This window comes from Haliotis rufescens, unplaced genomic scaffold, assembly GCF_023055435.1.
Source record: "Haliotis rufescens isolate VD_foot unplaced genomic scaffold, xgHalRufe1.0.p SCAF_59, whole genome shotgun sequence".
In the NCBI taxonomy this organism is placed as follows: Eukaryota; Metazoa; Mollusca; class Gastropoda; order Lepetellida; family Haliotidae; genus Haliotis; species Haliotis rufescens.
This window is the reverse complement of record NW_025964323.1, coordinates 964,254-981,546: the sequence shown is the minus strand read 5'-3', so window position 1 is coordinate 981,546 and position 17,293 is coordinate 964,254. Positions and strand designations below refer to the sequence as shown.

General features: G+C 41.7%; 1 protein-coding gene across 1 annotated transcript; it reads right to left on the bottom strand.

The window, feature by feature from the left end:
- Positions 1-7,021: 7,021 nt before the first annotated feature.
- LOC124142797 lies at positions 7,022-16,420 on the bottom strand. The gene is made up of 10 exons (XM_048385480.1): positions 16,295-16,420; positions 14,663-14,852; positions 12,146-12,275; positions 11,359-11,457; positions 10,853-11,044; positions 10,334-10,488; positions 9,717-9,960; positions 8,893-8,989; positions 7,960-8,239; positions 7,022-7,451 (listed from the first exon to the last, which is right to left on the bottom strand). Exons 1-10 carry the CDS (start codon positions 16,348-16,350, stop codon positions 7,167-7,169), a joined length of 1,728 nt encoding a protein of 575 aa, XP_048241437.1. The 5' UTR covers positions 16,351-16,420; the 3' UTR covers positions 7,022-7,166.
- Between the last annotated feature and the right edge of the window lie 873 nt (positions 16,421-17,293).

Genomic DNA, 17,293 nt, shown 5'->3' with positions numbered 1-17,293 from the left:
ATCTGTACTATTCCGACTGTATCTCTACTATTCCGAGTGTATCCGTGCGGTTCCGACTGTATCTGTACTATTCCGATTGTATCTGTACTATTCCGACTGTATCTGTTCTATTCCGAGTGTATCCGTGCGATTCCGACTGTATCTGTACTATTCCGACTGTATCTGTACTATTCCGACTGTATCTGTACTATTCCGACTGTATCTGTACTATTCCGAGTGTATCCGTGCGATTCCGACTGTATCTGTACTATTCCGACTGTATCTGTACTATTCCGACTGTATCTGTACTATTCCGACTGTATCTCTACTATTCCGAGTGTATCCGTGCGATTCCGACTGTATCTGTACTATTCCGACTGTATCTGTTCTATTCCGAGTGTATCCGTGCGATTCCGACTGTATCTGTACTATTCCGACTGTATCTGTACTATTCCGACTGTATCTGTACTATTCCGACTGTATCTGTACTATTCCGAGTGTATCCGTGCGATTCCGACTGTATCTGTACTATTCCGACTGTATCTGTACTATTCCGACTGTATCTGTACTATTCCGACTGTATCTCTACTATTCCGAGTGTATCCGTGCGATTCCGACTGTATCTGTACTATTCCGACTGTATCTGTACTATTCCGAGTGTATCCGTGCGATTCCGACTGTATCTGTACTATTCCGACTGTATCTGTACTATTCCGAGTGTATCCGTGCGATGATCGTTGCTTTTGCTTTCTGCCACTGATGTAGCCGGAATAGTCTTGAGTGTGGCATTAAACAATATTCACTCACTCTCTTTGGTTTATGCATAATGGGTGGCTGTTAGTTTTCGAAGCTGGTTGAAATATCAACTGGAGATAATAGACAAGTGGGATTCTGGGTTAAAACAGATCCCTAGCAAACTATGATTGTCGGAAAGGCGGCTGATGGGGAATGGACGATTGATCAAGCTCTTCATCTTATGCTAATGCTGCAATTTAGCGATGCTAAGTCGTCTAAGGCGCCACAATCACAAGATCACATTGTATATATTTCTTATAAGTGGGTCTGACTGTAAGTATTAGAGTGTGCTTGGGCCGTTTGTAGGCTGCGAGCGCCAACGATGTTAGGTCAGGAGTGAACGTCTTTTGTTGCATGAGCCGTGTGATTGAATGGGTATTTGAGACTGTCACCTAAAATTCAGGGCACTCACTGAGATTTCTAACCTTGGTGAGACACTGGTTATCTAATCTCGTTGCGTAAATTACATTATATTCAGATATTGTTTATGTTCATATTCATGTAGATTGAACATAGACCATGTATGTATTATTCATAAAGTTGCATGTATATATGCGTAGTAATTGAATAGTATATGGATGTAGAAATATGTCCGAAGCAAGGATATTGATCTTGTGATGGTCAAGTGGTGAAGTGGCGCATGAAGTGGTGACTTGAGATCTTACCTGTATGAGTGAGTGAGTACGCTCTTACTCCGCTTTCAGCACTATTCCAGCAATATCACGGCGGGAGACACCAGAAAAGGGCTTCACACATTGTACCCATGTCGGGAATCGAACCAGGGTCTTCGGCGTGGCTTGGCTTGGCTTTGGCCGCCCCTTTTACCTGTTTCACAGTGTACAGTGATTATAGGAAGGAGACAGCGAGGAAGGTTTTTTTGTACATATGGTGTACATAATATTGTGTACGTTTGAGATAACACTGATATACTGATGTATTGATGTACTGAAGTATTGATGTGTTGATATTGATGCATCGATGTGTATTTATTTAATAAATATATTCTTAATCCACATTCGGGTTGTTTTAGTCCTCCGTGTTGTGACATTGTTGCTGCGTCCCGCAGACGCACCACAAACTCATGATCACGGGTTCGAATCCCAGGTTCGCGTTGATTATGTTTCTTGGTTTCTCAGCACCTTAGGGGGCACGGGTGGCCCAGTCGTCTAAGGCGCCGCGATTCGCTGTGCAGGGTTGCGTCCCTTGGGCACGCCAGAAACCTATGACTGTGGGTTCGAATCCCGGTTCGTTCCGATTATGTTTCTAGGTTTGTCAGCACCATACCCGTGCTCGTGGGTTTCACCGAAGTGGTAAACGTCTGAGACCTGCATCACTTCGGGCTGTCCTCCCACATTAAGCTGACACGCCGTGATATAACTGGAATACTGTTAAAACGGCGTTGAACCCAACTCACTCACACTATCAGCACCAGAACAGAACGCCCTTATGTAGCTGGAATATTGCTGAGTACGGCGTTAAACAACAAACCAACAACCAAATTATACTTGGTATTAACATTTATAGTTCCCCTACTTTTTTGTAAGAGTATATATCCGAGTCCTTTGACTGCTTCACTGTCCTCGCTCGCTTTGGATCATCACTTGATCTCGTCTATTCGTGTACTCCTCTGTTCTCCGACAGAATGAGTGAGTGAGTGAGTGAGTTTGATTTTACGCCGCTTTTAGCATTATTCCAGCAATATCACGGCGGGGGACACCAGAAATGGGCTTCACACATTGTACCCATGTCGGGAATCGAACCCGGGTCTTCGACGTGACGCCGACAGAATGAACCTATTGCTACATGTACCTGTCAATCAAACCACATGATCAGAAAGTCCCGCACTGTACAAAATCCACCATTCTTATCAGACGGTAGATCATGAGATGTACAGTCATATAATTATTTTAATATATTTTAAAAACAGATATCTAAAACCAATGACACACTCTTTGTGTGGATAACACAAATATCTCCAAACACGTTTCATGTATACGTAATGATATTAGAAATATACCTATAAATAACGGATATGGGGATGACAAATTATTCCCCAATTGTTCGGAGGCGTAAAGCGTCCGATGATACAACTCTTGCTCAGAAGTTGCTTGATCAAAGTTACAACATTCAAGGACAGCCTCCGTGGTCTGGTGGTAGAGCTTCCGCCCGGAGAGCGGAAGGTCCGGGGTTCGATTCCCGGCCGCGTCATACCAAAAGACGTTAAAAGATGGTACTTGTTGTTACCCTGTCTCGCGCTCGACATTACGGGGCTAAAACAAGGACTGGTCGGCTCGGAGTCAGTATACTGTGTCTGGGGTATTCATGTTAAACTGCGGCATGGTATCTCAGTGTGCTAGCACTATAAATCGGCATCAGTCCGGACTAGTACACGCAGCCACATACACACACACACATGCATGCACGTCGCTATATAAGTGCAATAATCTTGGACGCGACGTTAAACCCAATTTCACCTACAACATTCAAGGCCTCTGTAAAGCTTTCAAAACGTTGTATGGTAGACATGTGGAGGACATTTCATACTCATCAGTAACATAAATGATGTCCGATGCAATTCCACATTTATAGTTCGTTTTGTTTCAGGTGAAGAATTGAGTTGCCTTTGCATGTGTTTGTGACCGGTGCCAGAGAAGCGACATGGCTTTTGGCAGAGATTTCTTAAGGTATAGAAAGGGTTTTGTATCTTGTATGTACAGTTCAGTCGAATTAAATGTATGTGATGACATGTTTGAAAATGGACGTATTTGCGTAGCATGTAATTCCGTATATATGCAATGAAATGTAATCAGTTGCACGGACTGTGACAGCGACGATGTGCCGTTACATTCCCCTCCCCAAAACATAGCGTGTACACGGCATTTCATCCTCGACTATCCAGAGTATATAATATATTACATTCCAGTGTATCATATGCGCTATACAATACACTGGACCCGATCGCTACCGTTGATTTGTTCCGGAAGTGACGTCGTAACCTCCATTGTTCTGCTATCTTAACACTCTCTCTTCTCCATGCCGTTCGAATCTGGCTCAGTACGGAACTGTGGTAGCTATGAGGAATATATATGTATGTATCTATTAAGGTAATGATGTGTTTGTGTTGAGGTCACATTTCAGGGGAAGTTGATCTGATTGATCAGTTTCAGAAAACGTTAACTGTACTACTTGTGGGGATGGTGTTGTGCAAGCAGTAGCAACATTTGTATTCGTGTTGGGGCGGTGGTGTAGCCGTGTGGTTAAAGCGTTCGTTCGTCACGCTGAAGCTCAGGTTCGATTCCCCACATGTATCAAATGTGTAAAACCTATTGCTGGTGTTTATAGTGTTTAAAGCGTCGTGAACCAATAATCAGTCTCTATTTTTTTCAGATCTTGGCAACGACGACATTTAATTAAGGCGCTGCATAACGGCATTCAGAGTTACGTCCCTTAGGATGCCAGGATCCAATGGTTGTGGATTATTAGCCCGTATTTCTTCTCGTGAACGTGTCAGAGCCATGCTTGTGAGGTTCAGCCAAGTTGTATACCTCTACGACCTGCTGTGTGAAAGCTGTATCTTTGTGTTACCGTCGCTTCGCGGGACAGACGCTACAAGCAACTGGATTGTTGACACGGGGAGGTATTTCGCAACACTCCACGAGAAGGGAGTGTGTACTCAGTTGAAGAGTGACAAGCTACGTGTAATGGACAAACATACACCTTTGAGTGTTTACATTCGTACACTGCGACCTGGTTATACAAACTCGATCAAATTATGGTATAAGGACATTCACTCGAATATTGGGATATACCCCACCTACCTCCCAATTTTCAATGCTCTTATCACCACGTTTAGAAATGTTTCCACAATACTCGGGGGGTCACCAGAAATGGGATTAAAACAAAGTATCCATGTGAACCATTGAAACCGGCTGTTCGGTGTGACGAGCGAACGCTGTATCCGCTCGGCTATCCAACCGCCACTTGTTGTACAAGTAGGATATAAGTAGCGTATATTACAGTCCAACCTTGAGTGACTATATAGCTACTGTACCACTACAGACAACATATCATGTACGAGCCTAAGTCTGGGCCTGTGCAGTTAAATCACCCACCAATCTCATTAAAAGCAGATTTCAATTCTCGCTATCGCTAAACAAAGATCTGAAGACAACCCATTACGGGTCACGTCAGAACGACCTTTCATCCGACCAATCAAAGCGTCGCTTACCTGATCATGAAAGTGACAGTCGGAATGTGGTTTCTGATCATGCAACCTCCAAAACGTTAACACGGGGTATTCCGAACGACCATTACTGCCCGTACGACTGATTCCGTCAAAATTATCGACGTCTATCTCTCGCTTCCGAGGAATAAATATTTGAACGGAGTAGGCGTTGCTCAGTACGTGGGACGCACTGCCAGACAATCGCAACCATATGCTAGACATTCCGGAATGTTCGTTTGTTCAGTTTTCAAAATTTCAATCGAGAACTGTGTCAACATATTTTTAAAGCGTAGTCTGAAATGGAAGTCGCCAGGTTGAAATATGTGCCGTGAAGCTCGAGAAAGCTGCTTTCTAATTGGCTGATGTCGACTTCTTGTTAGTCGATTTAGTGGTCGGTCAAAGTTCGCGAAAGGTCGTTCTGACGTGACCCGTAATGGGATGTCCTCAGATCTTTGTTTAGCGTCAGCGAGAACTCAGATCTGATTTTAATAAGATTGAATCACCCACCCTACAGCCAAGACTTAGCCCCCAGTGACTATTTCCTGTTTTGGCAAATGAAATCTGCCCTACGCTGAAGACGCTTCCAGCATGCCGAGGACATAAAGGCTGCCACAGAGGCGTGGTTAGAGGGACAATCTGCGGATTTCTATAAAAGTGGTATTATAAGCTTGAAGGACAAATGGAATACGTGTATTGAGGTGAATGAAGATTATATTGAAAAATAAAAGTGCAAAAGATATTCTGCGACTTGGTCTCATATTGAAGTTGCAAAACTTGTTGAACGCCCCTCGTACGTAAGAAAGAGCTTTTACTGTAGTTTATGGCAACATTATTACACCAGTTCGATGAAAAGATTAAAGGTTTCAGATTTCGCTTATAATTTCAACACTCGTTTCGTAAAATCAACACTCCCTCATGTCCTGGTCTCTATTGTCTACTTGGCCGGTCGGGTAGCCTAGTGGTTAAAGCGTTCGCTCGTCAAGCCGAAGACCCGGGTTGGATTCCCGACATGGGTACAATGTGTGAAGCCCATTTCTGGTGTCCCCCGCCGTGATATCGCTGGAATATTGCTAAAAGCGGCGTAAAGCTATACTCACTCACTCTATTGTCTTCTGTCAATCTTAAATCTCTTAAATCACACTGAATGATGTAAAACATTATTTGTACCATTTTCCTTCCTGTCATATCTAAAGTCTCATTTTTGTATATTACTCTAACGATTGAAATGACCTCCATGTTAAAAGATGTTAACATATTTGCATTGTACTTTGCATTGAGAATAAAATCACAACGGTAGTTTGTTGTACTAATTAAAGTGTTTGTTTGTTTATTGTTTATGGTCAACAATATTCTAGCTATATGACGGCGGTCTGAAATTAAAAGATTCTGGACCAGACAAGCCAGTAATTGGCATCATAAGCATCGATCTACGCAATTGGGGTACGATGATATGCATCCCCGAAGTCAGCGAGCCTGACAATCCGATCCCGTTAGTCACCTCCTAAGAGCGTGGGCCCGAATCACGTTCGCCCTACTTATGTTTCTAGGTTTGCCATCACCATAAATGTGCTCGTGTGTTTCCCGGAAGTGGTAATTGTCTTTGACCCGCACCACTTCGGGCTTCCCTCCAACATCAAACGGTTACGCCGTGATAAAACTGAAATACTTGTCAGAGTGGCGTTCATCTCAGATCAGTTATTAAACACATGTACCCTCGCATGCGTACATTTGCAGTGTTCTCATTCAGGCTTAAGAATAAATGTTCAACATTGATCCATTAGTTATAAAATGATGACCCACAAAAGCCATCCTTTTTGTCAATGAAAAGTGGGACCCGGTTGGTCCGGAAACTCACCTTATGGACAAACAAAGGGACATAACTCCATATCCATAATTCGCTAATCCGGACATTTGTTAAACTGGACAATAACAAGTCCGTACTAATCAGGTTTCACTTACATATATCCGAAATGTACCAATGTTCTTTATATTCAGCATTTTTATTACATGACATATTGTACAATATGAATATGTGTACTATTATGTGTAGCATATCAAAGAAATATGACTGTAAAATGAAGCATTCATCGAGGCTCCATCATAGGAAACACCCGTCAAAAAGTGCTGAGAATGATCCCAGAATATCGGCATCAACGCAATGACAGACTTACAGACCTAAAGCAAGTACGGCTGCTACAACCATGCCAGGGACAACGGAAGATGCTGCACGTGCAGCTGATATCGGATACGTCGCATCAGCTGGGTCAGCTCCCATGTCACATGACCTCAGCGCATGTGCAAACTTAATCTTATCGGAATCGCGCCCGTTAGCGAAGCTATGAAGCAGGAACTCCCCCAGTTGGCCCTGCAGACAAGGATGTTTGTTGAGTCGGGCAAGAACAGCTGGACATTCCGGTCTGCAGGGGCCGTAGTGGTTGCAGCTTCCCATCACCTAGAACCAATCACGCCTGTGTGTAAACAAACCTACAAAACATATTCTTTAATACATAGTGGTGGTTGCTATTTTCGAGCCAGAAAACATGTTTATTTCATTTACCTGAGTATGTCATTTCAGCATTGTCCAACCATGACACGGCCCGATTCATTCACTCAGGGGTTGCTGTAAGCTGTTAGTCAACGACAAGGACCAAGTGTTATGGATCCTTGACCACAACACATTTCCGTCATTAAACAGATGTTTTTGAAAGATAAGCTCATAATCTCAGCCAATGATAATCAATAATAATAATCATTTCGGTTTTCCATACTTGGTATTATTTTGAAATACAGCATTCGTTCATTTGATATTTAACGCAGCAAATGCCTTATCTGTCTGAAAGGCGGTCTGCGTGGCCGGAGGAAATATTTCTGTACCGATTTGATCTACCAACAGAAGGACATTATCGTTGCTGCCAAAAGGCATAAACAATGGTTGATGTGAACTCATACGTGTTGCTTACCTCATTCACGATCAATCGCATTTCAGGACTGGATAGGTTTCCAAACATTTCGTTGTCACATCCGTCAATAGTTTTATCCCTGAATTTACAGAGATCCACATTCTTCCATGTGACGCAACTTCCGGTCATGTTTTCCTTGGGGAAGAAGGAGAAGAGTCCATAGCACATCTCTTCGTATGAGCCTTCCCCAAACAAGGTTGTTCGAGTATTGGACACAGACCTGTAGACGCACGTCGTCTTCAAACTGTCACCCTGTCTCATCTCAATCGGGGTGGAATACCTGTAAGATCACATTGTAATACTTCTGCTAAGGATATACCAAAGACGGTCTAGAATTTAATTTTGTTGAAGATTTCACCTAAATGTTTAACCCCAAAATTAAATAGTTAGCTGGAGAAGCTGAAACGTCCGAAACATAACGTGTTGAGTGTAAAATAATGCTTAGTTACGTCCTTTCAGAAATACGTGTATGCCTTGGAGCGCTGACTGAAAAGATATAGAGGATATTTCATGCGTCGAGTGAAATATCTCCTTTTCTCGCCGTCACGAGAAGAAAAACGATAACAACGGTCCAAGACCCCTTTCCCCTACTCTGCTCCAAGTACCCACAACCAAAAACTGTCTCATTTTTGTGGCAAGTCCAAGGTTACAGGAGTCATAGACGTTCAAATCCACATACATTGGGACGGCAGGTATTCCTATTTCCCTTCGGGCAACTAAACCAAAGATCAACAGATCCTTGGCTATGAAGGGTACCCCTGCACATAGACATAATGTGTCCTGGACGGATTAGCATATCCCGCCTCCCAAATAAGAAGAATGGGAGTGGCATTCAGATAAGTAAAATTTGCTTGTTTGCCAATCCCTCCTCTTCATGGAAATAAATATGTTTATATCATAAGAAGAAAGTTAGTTTCTCAATATTCAACTTACATTTTCAACTGGGGGGTGTCATAGGAATACTTGGGGTCGTCGATAACTTTAGTCATCGTTTGACCATTGCGGAACAACTCGACCTGCTCGTCGTATCCTGTAAAACAGAGCCTTGCATTTAAAGAAACTTTCATCATGGACTTTGTGTAAGTTAATGCAGCATATCACATGATCACGAAGGAGGTCGTCATAATTCATCCATCTTCTAACTTACGCGTGTACTACTCTTCCGTTGCTATGGCTATCTCAATAAATGACAATTATAAATAAACTAAAGTATAGAAGGAAACATCAAACGTTATAATGATCCAACGTATGTATTTTTTAGATAGATTCATTTAACTCAAACTTTAAAGTCTATTTCAATATATATGGAGTGATTATGTTCGTCACACTAGTTCTTATGTACACTACATTAAGAACACGATTGACACTGAATTGCCATGGTTAAACATAATCTAGAGACACTGAAGTATTCATGAATAATGCATATGTCTGAGAGCAGGCAGACATCTCAAGTTGCCTTCCCAAGCAATGCAAATGTGTGAGAGCAGGCAGATATCTCAAATTGTCTTAACCAGCAATGCAAATGTCTGAGAGCAGGCAGATATCTCAAATTGTCTTAACCAGCAATGCAAATGTCTGAGAGCAGGCGGAAATCTCAAACTGTCTCACCTAGTTAATGCATAGACTGAGAGCAGACATATATCTCAAGTTCACTTACCCCAGCAATGCAAATGTCTGAGAGCAGGCAGATATCTCAAGTTGACTTACCCCATCAATGCAAATGTCTGAGAGGAGACAGATATCTCAAGTTGTCTTACCTAGATAATGCATATGGCTGAGACCAGATGTTATGTAGATATTTCCCTTCATTAATTTGTTGGTGCACTCTTCTGTGCATGTCGACTCAAACGTGGACCGCTTAGCACCTGGTGGAATCTCCAGATACTGTTGGCCGGTAACTAAGAATCCGGCATCGTACTTTCTCAGTTTTGGCGTGTAATATATGGTCATACCAGAACTGTCAACATAGTCACTTCTCAACTCAGGGTTTGTCCAATGAAACTGGAACAAAATATATTAAAGCGATAATTTAAAGGGGATACATCTTAGGGCACGGGTGGCCCAGTCGTCTTACTACATTAATTATGGTTGAAGAGTTCGCCCCGATTATGTTTCCAGGTTTGTCAGCACCATACACGTGCTCGTGGGTTTCACAGAAGTGGTAAACGTCTGAGACCTGCATCACTTCGAGCTTTCCTCCCACATTAAGCTGACACGCCACGATATAACTGTAATACTGTTAAAAGCGGCGTCAAACCAGAGTCACCTCTCTCAGGCATCTGAACCGTTATGTAGTGAAGCTTACAAAGCGCTTACTCGAACAAAGCACTACGTTCCTCACACAACTACTGCCGCGATAAGAAGAACTATTTACCTGCATCACCATCTTCCTGCTGCCACTACGACCTATGCGATATCCAGCCTCTTCATATTCACATATTCCATCAAGCCCCAGGGTCCAGAGCCCAAGAAACTCTGAACATCCTTTCTGGGACATGTAACAAGGTGTGGGATGGTCTGTTAGGTCAGCTGTGAGAATTGAAGAATATATTAGCAACAGACCCGATAACACGTTATAAACAACTGTATGGTAGCCATGTGGAAGAGATTTCCAAGAGTGGCAAAAATGATGTCAGATACAATTAGCTATCTTGACTTGTACCATACCTTACGTGTTTTTGGCATGTGTTTCTGACAGGGTGCCCACAGGGCAGAATAGGTTCACCTTTACGCGAACATCTGATATCATCAATATTTGGTACTGATTCAAAAACACATGCTTATTATATAGTCGGAATCGTACTTTTGACAACTTTTAGAAGAGACTTATTATAATGATGGAAATGTTTCTTGTTGCTTTTATTTCATGAAATCGATAAACACCGGAAACTACCATCGTCGTTGCATCCAAACAAGACAATGTGGTGCATGACGTTGGTGTTGTTGATTTCTGGCTTAGTTGCAATCAGGTGGTAGTCCTGTGACATGTCGATGTACTTGCTGACGTCGAAGGGCATGCAATAGTAGTTGGTCTCAGTCGGAGGCACCCGTGTTGGTGGATATCTCAGAGTGAAGCTCTTCACCTCTGGAAAACGGAAGTACTGTTACATCAGTGGGGTACGTACATATCATTACATCAGTGTGGCGATTCGGCATGGGCGTCCAAATAATTGGATTTTCTCTTGAAGTTAGTAAATTCTGCTTTTTTCACATACTTTGGCAACCCTTGTTAATTTGGTCATACCATAAGTCGAAAACTTGCAACAGTGCAAAAGAAAGGCTATTTGATGATTTCAGTAACTATAAACTTCAATGTTTCCAGTATGTCAAAAACGTCCTTGTCCTTGGTGAGTGAAGGTTGATGAGGTTTAGTGTAAAACTGATTTAGGTTAAACTTACCAGGAGCTTTTGTGGCGTTGCATACAAACTCGCCAGCTGTACAAGACACCCAGTCGTTCTTGGCCGTGCATTTAGGACTCCCCCAGGGGTCACAGATACCTGAAGTGAGGGACGCTTGGGGTGAGGGCATGAAGGTTCAAAGTCATATGCATCTAATTATGATATTCAGTAAATTGTGTATAGCGCCGCACTGAAGAGTATTTTAAGTTCATAACAGCTTGTCAGCTTAATGGTAGAGGCAAACCCAAAGTCTATCGCTTTGGTGAATGACCCGTGAAGATCCGGGGTAGAATAGGTCTTCAGCAACCCATGCTTGCCGTAAAAGGCGATTAAGCTTGTCGTAAGAGGCGAGTAACGGGACCGGGTGGTCAGCTCGCTGACTTGGTTGAAGCATGTCATCCATCCCAATTGCGTGGATTGATGCTCATGATGTCAATCACTGGATTGTCTGGTCCAGACCCAATTATTTACAGACCGCCGTCATATAGCTGGAATATTGCTGAGTGAGGCGTTACACAAAAACAAATAAACAAAACTTTGGTGAAAACAAGAAAACAGTTTGGTGCCAAAACCAATAGTCATAATTCAAGCAGATTTTTGTTCACTTGATGGACGTAATTATGCACGAACAATTATAGGGAATATGATCAGGTATCGGTGGTCATTGTGGCATGTAGATATTTCAAACACATACATGACAATTAAGAGATCTGGCGCTTAAAGTTAACCAGGAGTATAGTTACTGTCAGTTGAACGGACAGAACGACAATGTCTACTATTCTTGTACCTGGATGCGTTATGTTGTTGGTCATCTGAGGGAACTGACCGGGATGCCACACACATTCAGGATCTCCTAACTCTTGACCATTGGTCAGTCCATCTCCGTCGGAGTCCTTCTGGCATAGTTCCTCAGTCCACTGGAACAGAAACATGTGTTCTGTAATATTTTAACATAGAAACAAAGGGGTTTTAATGACATGGCTGAGGGTTTTATTTACATGGAATATACGTAATGACCGACCATGGCATCCTTCTGGCACAGTTCCTCAGTCCACTAGAAAAGAAATGCTACGGTCCAGCTATACAAACAGGCTGAATGATCTTAGATACGTGCGATCTACACATCAGTCTTTTCATTACAAGTTTGTAGATTTCACCGTAATGAATGACGGAATTTTCATCATCAAACTGTCATATCTCGACAGATAAGTGCGATCTTGCCGTTGGATATTTACACCACATTAAAGGTACAGATAATATAATTAGTAATTCCAATCTTTTAGATATCGTAAATACATAGAGTAAACAATGACATTGAAATAGCTTAATTTATGGATACTGAAAAAGAATTGCGTTACAACTACCACTTCGTGGAAAAAATAAAGATAAAACCCAAAGAAATGGAAAGAGACAAGAGCAGAGTGGTTAAGAGTTGACTCGTCACGCTGAAGGCCCGGGTTCGATTCTCAACATGGGCGTGAAGTCCATTTCTGTTGTCGCCCGCCTCGATATTGTTCAAATATTGCTAATAGCGGCGTAAAACCATGTCCTCACACACTGCCATCAATAAAACATTTCATCTGAAGGCCCAAACGAACACTTGTGATTGTGACGCTTCAGCTTTTCTTTGAAATGCCCAACAACAAAGTTTCAGGTTCTATGTTCTTCAACAAATGATGCTGGTCTTTGTACCCAACTACTATAGGGACGGAACATCCTATTGGGGTTTGTATTCACTTTAAGGAGAAGACATGTATCTACTCTATCTGAATGCTTACAGTGAAACATAACAGCGTGTATATTTACAACTTTTGTCCTGTTTTAAAAGAAAATCACTTCGATCAGTGTAATTATCGTTCTTAAGGGCTCAGTCACACATTCAGGATTTTACTGCCGCCCTTGATAGGACAAATCCCGATTAAGATTTGTCAAAAGTCTGATCAAGATCCTGAGATTCGTGGCGGGAAATTCACAAACAATCAGATATTGTTCAGGAAGCGTCCCGATTCAGCCGTTTCAAGCCGAATTCGTCAAGATTTTCCCGTTCTCAATCCGATTCTAATCCGGTTTGTATCTTTCGCATGGTAAACAACGACCGAACCTGTCCCGACAGCGTGGCGATTCTCCCGAATGCGATCCGACAGAGATCAGACAGTAACCGGACAGTGAACCGACGAAGACGGTTCGCATTCGGCAAGATCTGGATGCAATCTGGACTCAATCAACAAGAAACGCAATGACCAATTTATGCCCGTTCAACACGACAGCGTCCCGATCAACAGGACACCATCCAGACGACACAGGACATTGGTACGATTTTGATCCGATACAGCAAAATTTGTCACGACATAGTCACGATTGTAATCCGACTAGCGTAATCGGCGGAGTTTCCCGAATGTTACGGGACGCACCATGCTGTCGGGAGTGCTTGGCCGACCTCTCTGTACCTTTCCCGATCTCTAGGACGTATACGAATGCTTTCAGACAATGATAGGACATTCTAGATCATCGAGGATAGTAATCCGACTTTTTCGCTTTTCTTGTCGTAGCGCTGTCTGATCTCAAACGGGAGCCATAATCGGCACTGTGTGAACCTGGCCTAAATCAGACGAGCACGTAGTCGGTGACAAGTTTAAATGGGCAAGATGACTGACAAAACGAATATTTGGACAATGCAAACAATACAATAAATGTCAATGTGATCAATGCAAAATCTATTTGTAATTCATTATTTGTTTTAGTTAAATCTATGTTACGTATAATACGAAGTCTTTTTAAAGTTTCATTTGTAACATTTATGTTATAAATGTGGTAGTATTATGAATGAAATTAAAAAAGGAATACCGAAAAAATTCAACGCTTAATCTTAGGTCATATTTAATCGTTAAGCAATATGACTTGTCATCCTACAGAACGGGTGTGCCGAATCCTGGGGCCATAAAACTTTTATTGATTCTCATCACATGCTTAAAAACGATGTCAGTGTCTACACCGAAACGGTGTCGACACAATATACTGACCCCAGCCGATCAGTCCTTGTTTGATCCCCTTAATAACGAGCGCCAGGCAGGGTAACAAGTACAATCTTTTAGCGTCTTTTGGTACATGTACCTCCGGGCGGATGATTTGGAAAGAAGCTTCTCTTATATCTCTTAAATCAACTAACTAAATGAAGATACGTCGCACGTAGCACCAAGATGGTCTTTTATGTTCCTAGGGTGTATATTCATTAATTTACCTGTGTTTTTCATTGTATACCTTACCACAGTACATACTAGTATATTGCCTAAGAAAATCATCCTACCTGTTTCACCTGCTGGAAATCGAGACCAAATGGATTCCTGTTTCCCCCACCCTGGGGATTCTTGTGGCCCACCCCCCGCCATAAGAAGTTGTTCTTGCAGGGATGTGGTACCGAGTCCCCGTTTGGAATGGTGTCTTGGTAATGTCGGAATCCGTGCGAAGCACCGATGATGAAACACAAAGCAATCAGTCTAAAAGAAATAAAACCAAACAACAATATTGACTTGATATGTATAATCCTGTTACAATTGACTGAAACATAAATCGGTTCATATCGAATTCGGCAATTGTGTGTCTGAGATTCTTTCAGAAACGATTTTTTGTTGTATTTTGTTTTTGTTCTAACTCAGTAAGGAAAGAGCTGCCTGATGCCTCACAGGCAAGTTGGTACAAACAACTCTAGATCTAGATCTCATATGCGTCCAAGATGCCTCAATGCGCTGTGCAGAGTTTCGTCCCTTACATCCCCCCAGGATCCACTGATCACGGCTTCGAATCACGTATTCATTCTGATTAAGCCTTCCATTATTGTTGCCTCTAAGAATTAAATCGGTCGTGCACAGAAATCATTACACTATCATTAACTAATGAACTTTAGGCACAGGAATTCCATTTATGCGTAATTAGATTTGGGTATTTCCCCACAATTCATCACTCTCGACACAAACGTTATAAATGCTATTTGCATCACTTCTGACGTTCATTGTTTCTTTTTTTCATAAAGTGTAAATATATAATACAATGTTTTTATACGTATTACAGCATATATTGTTTGATTAAATGACAGTTTAGGTACTCCTAAAACTCCATTATGTGAAACGCCCGTTAGTGTACGGACGGAATCATCAAACGTTTAACACAACCGAAATTAATGACATTTGAGGTAATGGAGGTTTAATGACAAGTTAATGCATCATTGAAGTTTGATACCACCAGGTCCTATGGACCTAGTCCGATCCGAATCCGCATATGTGGAAGGCTGTAAGAAACACTTAGACAGATAAATGCACGTTTGCTTTGTTATCACAAACCAACCATAACCATTTCATTTTCAGTAAACTACGATTATAACGAACACGCTTATAACGAACTAACGGATATAACGAATTTATTTTTTAGTCCCGACTATATGCTGTAGTTATGCGGCATATATGCTTATAACGAATTACGGTTATAACGAACTAAAATTAGTAGTCCCTTTGAGTTCGTTATAACCGTAGTTTACTGTACTCGCATTACGAGCCTCGAAAATGAATTCATAATGATTCATCTTGTAAACATCTTACTGGTATTCTAGATCAAGCCCGTGGGCACAGTAATCTAATAAAAGAGAGTTGTGACCCTCAGACGTTCGGATCCCGGTTCTCCGAGACTGTCTTTAGGTTTGTCAACAAAACCGTGTTCGCGGGTTTTCAGTGAACCATTCATATGACAGTCATCATTATTTTTCCTTTTCCAACGGAATCTGTTTCGACAGATAGTCGAGACTGATTATTCTCGGACATTGACGTTTTATATTTTCCTATAAGTGTCAAAGGCGTGTTTCACTGCAGCTTTCCTCCCATATTAAGTTGACTCGCCGTGATATAACTGAAACACTGTTCAAAGCGGTATGAAACCAAACCAAACTTACCGCTGGAAACGATCCATGTTGGTAGAGGCAACTCCAGATTGATACTCGACCAGCATAAACCGCTTTTATACCATACAAAATCCACTTTAGATTGTGACGCATTGCCGACTTCATTTTCACGTGAGAGTGACCGTTAAAATATACGAGGCTGCGCATACAATAAATCAAATAATGTGTTTGATATCAAACGTGTGTTCCGTACTGTGGTCTTATTTAAAACACAATATATTTCATTTCAGCGAATCCGATATTTGATTTCAGCTTGGATCAAGAGAGTAGGCCTCAACATTATTTGTACAGTACATGACTGTGGTGTGTCGTCGAACATGGATTCCAGCAACGTTTACCGTATCCGGGATAATATACAATGCGATTGTTTGCTTCAGGTTTATATATCAAGTCTGCTGTTATCATCAGCAGTGTTAAGTTACTTAGTGAAAATGTCAACAATGCCATATATTGCAAAATAAAAACACGACGTATGTTGAAGTTGTGCACGAAAAACTGTTAGAAAAAAGTGAACAAGTCAAAATGAATTTTATTTATCTCAAATAGACTTTGTCAGAAAGCCTTTTGAGCCCAAATTTCTTTTATTTCGTTTCGTTGCTTTGTTTAACTTTTGTTTGATTTCGTTTCATTCACCGTTCTGCTTTCCATACGAACCAAAATGGCAGCCTCCAGCCAGGAGTGTTGACCATGTGCACGACCACGACCACGTCTTTGTTTAAACTTGCCTCGGCGTCTATACGTGATTGAGTAGGGCTTGGTCGCCTTTCGTGCAATGTTATTTTTGTATACAAAACAGTATCTTCTTTTCGGATTTATTTTACCGAACATCTCATTACCACGTTACAGACTGAATAAACGTTATTCGTTACAAAGCCATTATCTGTTTATTTTACCAGAGGTGTAACGAGACAACATAATTAAAAACAAAATTGTCATATCGTTTGTTGATTAAAGCCGCACCCAGCAATATTTCACAACAGTCATACTTCT

Coding starts and splice junctions, on each gene's coding strand:
- LOC124142797 (XM_048385480.1), bottom strand. CDS start 16,350: ATGCTGGTCGAGTATCAATCTGGAGTTGCCTCTACCAACATGGATCGT. Junction 10,489..10,852: donor GTTTGGATGCAACGACGATG/GTAGTTTCCGGT, acceptor CAATTCTCACAG/CTGACCTAACAGACCATCCC. Junction 9,961..10,333: donor GCAGGAAGATGGTGATGCAG/GTAAATAGTTCT, acceptor ATTTTGTTCCAG/TTTCATTGGACAAACCCTGA.